General features: G+C 39.2%; 1 protein-coding gene across 1 annotated transcript; it reads left to right on the forward strand.

The window, feature by feature from the left end:
* The first annotated feature begins 2185 nt into the window (after positions 1-2185).
* On the forward strand, positions 2186-10373 carry LOC150040307 (eukaryotic translation initiation factor 1A, Y-chromosomal-like). The gene is made up of 5 exons (XM_090327346.1): positions 2186-2209; positions 3095-3145; positions 6046-6127; positions 8014-8111; positions 10297-10373. The coding sequence occupies exons 1-5, from the start codon at positions 2186-2188 to the stop codon at positions 10300-10302; spliced, it is 261 nt and encodes an 86-aa protein (XP_090183472.1). The 3' UTR covers positions 10303-10373.
* Positions 10374-10653: the final 280 nt, after the last annotated feature.

Raw genomic sequence — 10653 nt, forward strand, 5'->3', positions numbered from 1 at the left:
CTTTAAAAAGTTTATTGAATTTATAAATATTTATGAAACATGTACACAAATTGGCAGGGAATTCTTATAAAAAACAATTTCCCTCTCTCCTTCTTTCTCTGTCTCTGCTGGTCCTTGGACTTGCTCTCAGACTACCACTTCTGCACAGTTCCCCGTGAAGCGGTTTTTGTGGCTTTTAATTGGAAATGATTGTCTTAGCAAGGATCCTACCCCAGCTGGCTTTGAACTAATTCCACAGGTACCAAAACTAGGGAGCCACTGACCTTCCAGAACAAAGAGCCATTCCTGTCCTATGGTGTGCTAATCCAGTCTGTGTTTTAAGGGTGCTACTTCATATTTCCTTGCTGGTAGCTGACTGCCTGACCTTAGCCTTGAGCACCTTGAGACTGCTAGAGAACCTGGGAGACACAGGTTCCCCATTGTGTTTGGGGAAGAGCAGTGCACTATATGAGTTCACTGACTGGACAAATACCTGGACATGGTTCCTCATCTGTGGGTATCACCATTGCCCCAACATTTTCATTTCTAAAAATATTTTTTCTTTTTGCAAAACGGGGAGAAAGTGCTCTTGGAATCACTCAGGCTGAGCAACCACTAACACTCAATTACCTGAATTTCTTCTGCTGTTGTTTACATGACAGTCTTTGTTGCTCATTTTAGAGAGAACAGAAAAGGAGTTGAGAATTTCCTCAGAATCTAGACATGGTAGCAGTTAACCAAAGCAGGGTTAATGCCATGCATTACCTACCTATGAGCAATTATCTGCGTCCCTCACATTCTGTGGTAGTGAATGAGGGATTCTGTGTACATTGATAGTCCATATCCATATTTAATATCACCATGTAGGTTGAGGAATAAGATTAATAGGCAGACATAATTCAACAGGCAGATATAATTCAACTGCAGGAGTCTTTTCCACACCCCCCCTTTCACAGGCTAAAGTTCAATTTCTCGGTGCGGGTTTGGAGACAGATCAAAGGAGGCTTTCCACAAGGTAATTAGCAGAATTTGAGGAAGCCTAAGGTAAATACACACAGGCTCATAACCTTTCTTTAGAAAGGATTACTGCAGAAAGTCAGACAGGCAGTATCCCACATGTATAGTGAAACAGAAGGCAAGCAGACATGCAACATCAATTTTCCTCTGGCATCGGACACTGTGTATGGACAGTGTTACCCTCGTCCTTCTTGCACCCCAGTTCCCATGAGGCTATAGGGTTCGCACCCCAGGGTCTTGTCTGCTGCAAGTCTGATCATTCAGCTTCGCCTGAGATGGAGGGCTCAGGCCGGAAGGGAAGAAGAGGACCTAAGTGACCACAGGACTCTGAAAGGGAGGGAGGCTTGGATGTAGGCCCCACAGGCACAGCGTGCAAGCGGAATGCCTTCAGGGTTGGCAGCGGGAGAAAGAGTGGGTTGGGGAAGCGGGAAGTCGGCCCCATCTTGGGACGGTAGAAGAAGGGTGGAGAAGGGGAGGCGCTGGGAGGCACAGGGGGAAGGGAGGGGAGAGGAAGTGGAAGCTCAGAGCCACCTTGGGTGGGGAGGGCAGGGGAGGCTAGGGGCCACCCGGGGAAGGACGACGGGAGAAGAGAAGAAAGCTGGAAACCACCGTGGGAAGGGAGGGGAGGAGAGGTGCAAGTTCTGAGCCAGCTTGGATGGGTAAGTGAGCAGGGGAAGGGGAAGGAGAGGGCTGTGTGTTATCCTGGGAAGGGAGGGGAGGAGAGGAGGAACCCGGGAGCCACCTTGGGAAGGGAGGGGCTGACAGGGGAGCCCGGGGCCCTTCCCTCCCCTGTGGGGCTGGTAGAAGGCAGCAAAGGTGGAAATCCTGGTGCGGAGCGGATAAACTTGGAGGAGTCCCGGGAGGGAAGAGCTGGAGCAGGATTGGCTGTGGAGGCCGGAGAGGGGGCGGGGCGGGAATGGGCACTGGAGGTCGTGGGCAAGGGGGTGGGAAAGGTGGGCTGGGGAGGGGCGGGGCCTTGTGAACCTGGCCTGGCATGAGGACTGAGTTGCGCATGCGCAGGAGCAGGGTCATGACCCCCAGGCAGCGGAAGCCAGGCCAACTGCCACTGTTGCTCCCGTGTCTCTTAAGCTTGCCGCCCACCAGCCCACCACACAGTTCCAGGAACCGGTGTTCGTGTTGGGAGCTCGTGGCCACCTGCCGAGAGCGCTTCCACTCTCCCCCACCCACCATGCGGCTAGTTCCGGGCCGGCTCGTCCGTCTCATGAGCATTCACCAGAATTAACCTCCTCCCCATTATGTATTTATTTATTTTTAATTTAATTTTTGTGCCAGTAGTGGTACTTGAACCCAGGGCTTTGCTGAAGGCTTAGCATTCTACCACTTGAGTGACAGATCTGTTTCTAGCTTTGTGGTGGTAAATTGGAGCTAAAAGCATCATGGACTTTCCTACCCATGCTGGCTTTGAACTTCAGTCCTCCTAAGTAGCTGGGATTGCAGTCACGAGTCACTGACCTTAGGTCAAGGTAAGGATTGTTAATGTAAGCATTTTGCAACACACTGTTCTGCCAATGACAGGACCTACATTTCTGTAGATGGACGGTAGAGGTTTGGTTTCGATGGGTAATTCTTGTTTATTTGGATAACAAACTATCATCACTAACAGTTGTGGTACTTTTCCTCATTTTTTGTTAAAGAATATTTTTTCTGCCAAGGATTTGAAGTAAATTTGGCATATGTCATGCGAGGCTTCACGTATGACTGTCAGGACATCTTATATTTTTTGCTTTATTATGTCTTCCCCCTTTTTTTCTGCTGATGAGATTTGAGCCCAGGGACTGTGCATAGGAGGAAAGTTATGTTTGCACAATGAGCTACACCTCTAATTTTAGTGGGTTAATTCTTTTTTAAAGCAGTTTTATACTGTGTGAAAGACAATGTCTCTTTGTAACAGGAAAGTGCTGTATGACCAAAGGTGGACTTGAACTTGTGGTCCTGGTTGTGTTGGCTTTCTGCAGCACCTTTTCATCTTCCAGTTGTTCATGGGTACTTTGCCCAAAATAGACGAATAATAATGACTGGTATATCTAACACTGCTCTTTATTATTTGTGATAATTTGCAATAAATTGTCTTTTACAGATTTGGATAAATGCCTCAGACATTATACCGGTTGGTCTGCAAGACTATCAGGTAAAAATTCCTGTGTCTTTATTACTTAGCAACAGAATTAGCATCTGTGATTAATTCCAGGCCCTGTCCCTTCTCCTCATGCTGATTGATATTTATTAAGAGCTAGTTGAATTTGAAGACACAAGATTATTTTTATCCACAAGGGTTTCCAAAGTGGCTATAGAGACACGCGTGTTTTTGTGGGAAAATGTTTTTTGTTTCTTTTAAATAGTACATGCAGTTAATAATCTCTAGTAGGTCTAGATAAATATCATCATTTATTTGAAAGTTCTGTGTTAAGCATCAGTCATTGGCTCATATTCCCATTGCTGTTATCATATCTGTTGTCTTTACTGCTGTTTAAATTACCTTCTCTAAAATGCAAATGGCAGTTTATGGTGATGTTTTCAATGAGTGCATTAATTTTACAGACAAGTTGGTCTTTCTCACTGCTTTGCAATGTTATTAGTGCATATTGATTATATGTGGGAGGTTTCATTGGGACATTTCCATTTGTACATACTATTTATGCTGATCATATTCACCTCCCTACTTTCTCTTTATTACATGAGCTTTTTGTCTTCTTTCTTTGCAGTATTTTAAAAATGAATATTTATTGATCTTAGAATACATACACACGTTAAACTTCTGTTTCACTAGAGGCCCAAGTCATGTTGTATTAATTTTTTTTTCTTTTGGTACCAGTCCTAGGATATGAACAAACTGTTAGGTTTAATGGGGATCTCAGGATGTGGCCCACTGTGTGCTTTGGCTTATAGGCTATACTGATCCTCTTGCTTCAATCTCCTGAGTAACTGCTGCTGTACACAGAGAGCTCAGGCTCATTATTTACTGTGTTTAGAAATCCAAATCTGGTAACTTTACACAGTTGAGTAAATCACAAGTGTGGGTCTGGGAACATGGTTCATGACTACACAAAGCAATAAAATGATAAAAATATTACAGTGTGTTAGTAAACATTGAGACATGCATGCAAGAAAGTATAATTGAAACTATTAACTGTTCGCTATAAATTGAAAATGTCTACTAAAATAAATGGCAGAGTCCGCTATAAGTTTCAAACTTAAAAAGTATATTTGAGGCCTGGAGTTTGGCCTAGTGGTAGAGTGTTTGGATTCCTTGGTATCACATACATAGAAAAAAGACGGAAGTGGTGCTGAGGCTCAAGTGGTGGAGTGCTAGCCTTGAGAAAGTCCAAGGACAGTGCTCAGGCTCTGAGCCCAAGCCCAGGACTGGCAAAAAAAGTGTATTTGATATTCACCAGTTAAAAAAAAATACAACTATGTAAGAAAGTATCACTACTAGAAGTAGTAGTTTTGTTTTGCTATTGCTCAGTAGAATAGTCTGTAGACGTTTGTTATCTCCTCTTAGTTTAAATGCCCAATTCCTTTATTTCTTTTGATCATTTGTCCAATTTTTATTGTCATTGAAAACAGAATATTCAAATCAGTATCCCCCCACAATTTTTTAACTCTATAACTCACCCCCACTCCCATGTTTTTTGTTTTGTTTGTTTTGCCAGTCTTTAGGCTTAATCTCAGGGCCTGAGCATTGTCCTTGGTATTTCTCAGTGCTAGAGCTCTACTACTGGAACCACAGCACCATTTCTGGCTTTTTTCTATGTACTGTGGAATTGATCCTGGGTCTTGGTGCATGCTAGGCAAGCACTCTACTACTAGGCTAAACTCCTGACCCGACAATTCCCCCCTTTTTCAAATAAAAAAAAACAATAGAAATATATTTTGTTGGTAGTTTCCACTTACGGACACAGCAGTTTCATCAACATCTTAACATTTCTTAACATTTTTTAATACATTTTCTCTAATTCTTTCTGAAGTTTTTGCTAGTCCTGGGCTTGAGTCCAGGGCCTAAGCACTGTCCTTTGACTTTCCCAAGGCTAGAGGTCTACCACTTAAGTCTCAGCACCACTTCTGGGTTTTTAATCTATGTACGTGGTACCGTGGAATCGAGCTCAGGTCTCATGCATGCTAGGCAAGCACCCTACCACTAGACCAAACTCCCGGCCCCTAATTTTTTAAATTATAACTTTATTAAAACGTAGTAGATCCAGTTTCTTACTCCTTGTAGGATACCATTCTAGTGACTGAAATTTTTCCTGTTGTTGGCCGTAATTCCCAATGTGACTCTTCTATTTTCCTAACAATTTTCATTTATTTGTGACCCTTTCCATATCCTGAGAATGACAGAACGTAGGGAAAGGACCAGTGCATTTTAAGACCAATCTATAGCTGTTCGCTGGATTTAAAGCAGGGGGCAGGGCAAAAACACACTTATACTCACAGACTTCAAAGCAAATAAGAAAGCAGTAAAACACCCTTGAACTTGGTGTTGTGCACTGATTGAGTTGTCTCCAGTCAGTTTTCAAAGGTTGGTTTGACCAAAAAACTACATTGCTGTTTTGCAGCCTTCCAGTCAACAAACAGTGTTAAATAAAGTAAAATGTAAAACTTTTTCTGTTTTGTTTTTATGAAGATTGAAAGTGCAGAAATCCTTTCCATGTTATGACTTATAATAAGTACGTAACATACTTCTTTCCAGAGAATTTAAACCCAGAGAATTTTTTTTTTCAGTCATGGGGCTTGAACTCTGGCCCTGGCCACTGTCCTTACACTCTTCAGCTCAAGCCTCCAATCCTATCCCTTGAGCCACAGGGCCACTTCCAGTTTTCCAGTGGTTAATTGGTGATAAGTCTCATAGGGCTTCAGTGCCTGGGCTGGCCTTGAATGGCAATCCTCAGATCTCAGCTTCCTGAGTAGCTAGGATTAAGCTGGTTAGCTATCTAGCCTGGCCAGCTGAGCTTTATATTAAGGCCTGTCATTGAATAAACAACTGATAATATTTGTTATAAGCATTTTCAAGGCTGTTTGTTTATTCCTAAGGATAACAAAGCTGATGTAATTTTAAAGTATAATGCTGATGAAGCTAGAAATCTGAAGGCATATGGAGAACTTCCAGAACATGGTAATTTTCCATTCTTATTTTACAGTGTTATGTGTTGCTATTGTGTGTAAGGGTTTAGGTGAACAAGTTGTGATAAAATTATGTCTGTTTACATTGCCAGTATATTAGAAAGGAATAGTAGGACTCACCTGCAAACTTTTTTTTTGCTTTTTTTTTTGTTTGTTTTGAGCTAGTCCTGGGCTTTGAGTTCAAAGTTTGGACTCCGCCAATGAGCTTTTTTTCTCCAGACTAGCATTTTACCCATTGAGCCACAGATTCATTTCCACCTACTGAGTAGTTTATAGGATCAGGGATCAGAGGAAAATCCCTGCCTGGGCTGTCTTCAAACTGTGATTCTCAGATCTATTTTCTTCTGAGTAGACTTATAGGCATGTGGCCCTACTCCCCAGTCCTCATAAACAATATTTGTGGAGGAATTTGTGAGTTTGTAAGTTCCTAATGTTTATGTATCAAGGGAATAATATACGTATAAATAAATAGTCTATGATATTCAAGGTAACATACATTATAATATATAGGGAATAATATATACATTGCAATGTATTATGTATATAATATTTATATAATATGTATACATAATTGTAATAAAATAGGTATATAGTATATAAATATGTACATGTGTACATGTGTCCGCCTTATGACTGTGTGTTGTGTTGCAAATATGGAGAGAGAAGGATTTTCCTCTTTGTTCCAGTTGGTAGTATTGGGATTTGCTTATCTAGTACCTCTAGGTTCCTAGAAAGGTACTCTACCACTTGAGTGAAATTTCCAGTGGGTATTTTTGTTTCAGGGAAGCTGTTAACATTTTTTTAACCAGAGACTAAACTAATACTGAGAGCCTTCTACTTGTTCTCTTGTAAGATGAGACCAAAGGCATGCACAACTACATCCAGTTGGTTAATTGAATTGAAATTTGCCAACTATTTCCCTAGGTTGGATTTGAACCAGGATTCTATCAACAAATAACTAAGGTAGATATGAGCCTAAATAACTGAATAACTTTCTGTCAGCAAATAGCAAATAGATTGTAGGTGTGAGCCATGCATCTGGGTGGTTTCTTGTGGTAGTGGTTGAGCCACAAATTTTAGTGCCTCATAATGAGCTTGCTTGCTTACAGCTGGTGCTCTGCTATTTAAGTCTTGCCTCTAGCCTTGTTTTACTAGTTCATTGGAAGTGTAGTGTTATGCACTTCTTTTGCTTGAGTTGGTTTTGAGCTGCTATCCACTGTTACATCCTAGCCTAGGAATACAAGAATCTCCAACTTTTTTTTTTGAAACGGGATCTTACTATTTTTGGTATACATTCCTGTATATGTGTCGTGTGTCTTACTGTCTCTCCTCCTGCCTATCCTAAGGGCTTGAACTAAGAGCCTGGTTTTTGTGCTCAGAGCTAAACTCTACCACTTGAACTCTACTGCTTGACTGCCTGCTTTTTTGTGTGGTTAACTTAAAATAAGAGAGTGATTGACTTTCTGGCTGACAGTGAACTGTGATCCTCAGATCTCAGTCTCCTGAGTATTCCAGGATTACAGGTATGAGACAACATCCCTTAGATGAGTGTTTATTTTTGTAGAAAATGAAGTTCATATAGTCTTGACATTGTTCTATATAGGAGTTTTTTTTGAGGTACTTGTTTTGTTTTGCCCTGCTGGAGATGGCATCTAGAATGTTAAATAATTTTGAGCTGCTTTGTATTCCTCTATTGATTTAACACTTTACTTCCCTCTTGGATATTTCTGTAGGGAAAACCAGTATAAATATATACACACGTGTGTGTGTGTGTGTATGTATGGGTGTGTATGTACATATATACATACAGATCTATTTTCTAAAGTGGACAGTTTTAAAATTACTTTGCTTATATAAAGAATGTATTGTTACTTTTAGCTAAAATCAATGAATCTGACACATTTGGTCCTGGAGAGGATGATGAAGTCCAGTTTGATGATATTGATGATGATGATGATGATGAAGACCTAGATGATGTAAGTAGACTTTTATACATTTTTATCTATAAGAAAAACATTTTCCTGAATAACATTCATGCATACATACACACATACATATGTGTATATTTGATCATGGAGCACTTTTGATCAAGGCTAGTTCTCTGCCATGTTGAATCACAGCTCAATTTCCAATTTCTGGTGATTAATAGCAGATAAGAGTCTTCTTGAATTCCTGTCCAGCCTGGCTTTGAACCAATCCTCAGATCTCAGCCTCCTGAATACCTAGGATTCCAGGCATGAGCCACCAGCGTCCACCAACAAAACAATTTTTAACATAAGAATGTCCTCTGTTTAAAGTTGATACTTGTTCATAAATTGTAAATTTAATATTGTTCAGAATTAGTTACTCAATTTGTTCATGTTTGAAGTACATTTTGGACGATTTCTTTTTGTAGCAACATGTATGACTTTTGGTATAAGGCATTTCTATAAGCTTAATTTGTTTAAGTAAGAGTATCTAGAGGGGTGGACACATATCTGTAATGCTAGCTGTTCAGGAGCTAAGATCTGAGGGTCATAGTATGCAGAAACTTATCTCCATTTGTCCCCCCAAAATGCCAGTAGAGCTGTGGGTAAAACATCTCAGGGAAAGTGCCCACATCTTGAATTCAAGCCACTCTACTGACTCATGCAAACAAAAGAATACCTAGAGAACCTAGAGATGGCTTAGAAAGGAGAAAAGAAAGGAAGAAAGGAAAGAAGAGAGAGAGACAGAGAGACAGAGAGCAGCTTTGAAACCATACCTTCCTTAAGGATATTAGACTTAGGGTTACTAAAGGTATTAGTGAAATTGCGGTATACTCTAAAGCCTTGTTATATGTAGGGACAAGCATGGAGATTCCATCATTTTATAGATCTGAATAAATCCTGGATTTGCATATATACATGGATATTTGTATGTACATTTGTGTACATATATGGGTGTGTTTATATAGATAGAGTCACAATTTACAGCCATATATGTAGGGTCCATTCAGAAAATAAATCCATTATAATGGTAAGCAAACAGCACTCAGCACATAACTATGCTTTAACCCTTCATGGCCATAGCTGTAAAATATTACAAGCAAAATTATTTTTTATTCTTAACACCACACTAAGTATAGTATATATGTTACATGTATCAATATATGAATTCATGGAAGCAATTGGGATTATAATATAGCTTCCAGTTTAATCAGCATCTTTTTAAATATACCTCTATTGGAAATCAACTTACATAAATGGTTTGAAGAAAATTGACCCAGTAATAGGTTTTGATATCTCAGTTCTGGAATAAAATTCCCTTATATTGACAGTTTGACTGATGGTTGAGATGAAATTGTGCATGATAGTTTTGAAAAACTCTTACGTTCAACATAGTTGCGAGAGGTTTCAAAAATTGTATAGGGTAGTCTTGAGAAAGTTAGATTTCTGTACCATGATCCTGATGTTGAGACTTCTTTGAGAATCATTTATCCATATCATCTCAAAAATGCTAATTTGTTAGATCCATCTAGAAATATTTCAGATGGTTAAAAGAATGCAAGAATGTCTACATAAAGTTAGCTAGTATGTGATTAGATATAAATGTATATGTGATGTGTGTATATAATACACTGTGTAAATATAGAGTACATGTCATGTCTTATGTAGGATAGGATGTATTCTAATATATGTTTCATGCCATGTAATATACCTGTAGAATATATAGTATTTTATATATCCTATACTATACATTTATCCTAGACTATACATCCTACAATATTTACAGAATGCAAATTAATGTATTATGAACATATGCTATATAGTTATGTGTAGTATATGTTACATATATACTCTATATAAGTGTATATACTGATCAAAAAATGGAGGTAATAACTACATTAATTTGATGCATCAGTGTGTTTGGTAACAAGTCAAAATATGAAGTAGTAAGGAGATGAATAGAAATGTGTCTGTAAACATCCATTTACGCATCATCAGTATGTATGCTGCAATCTAAATTTGCCTATATAGACACAAAGAAAGACACATTGGCAACAGGCAGAAAAAGGGGAAAATTGGATGTATGAATATTATCCGTATGGCATTATACAGATAACTTTACAGATATCCTACTGTACAGTATTACATTGTAGTGATCTTTAGTCACCGGATCTGTCATTTCTTTTACTTACAGAACTAGGCTGAACTCAACAAATGTTATTCCAGTCTTCAAGGGTTGTTCTACAGTTGTGATCTTGACCATCATCTGCAAAGGGCAGTTTCATTTGCATGAGTAGAGTTGGTTGTTCTGTTTTCAAAAACCAGTTTCAATATTGCTGTGAAGTAGGAAGATGCTGAGTTATTTTAATTAACATGTTAACTGTCTTGAGATCAAGTTGAACTTACTAATAAAAGTGAAATATTTACTATTAAGACAATAGTTCATTTTTAGTTTTTATTTTATTTTATTGTGATATATAGAGGGGTTACAGTTACATTCATCAGGTAGTGGGTACATTAGTTCTTGAACATTGTAACCTCTTCCCATGTT

This window comes from Megascapheus bottae, chromosome Y (assembly GCF_031878675.1).
Source record: "Megascapheus bottae isolate mThoBot1 chromosome Y, mThoBot2.hap1, whole genome shotgun sequence".
NCBI classification, from domain to species: Eukaryota; Metazoa; Chordata; class Mammalia; order Rodentia; family Geomyidae; genus Megascapheus; species Megascapheus bottae.

Bases quoted from the DNA above. Each gene is read 5' to 3' on its own strand.
- LOC150040307 (XM_090327346.1), top strand. From the start codon at position 2,186: ATGCGGCTAGTTCCGGGCCGGCTC. The intron at 3,146-6,045 runs GTAAAAATTCCT...TTTATTCCTAAG, and splicing joins TTGGTCTGCAAGACTATCAG to GATAACAAAGCTGATGTAAT. The intron at 6,128-8,013 runs GTAATTTTCCAT...TGTTACTTTTAG, and splicing joins TGGAGAACTTCCAGAACATG to CTAAAATCAATGAATCTGAC.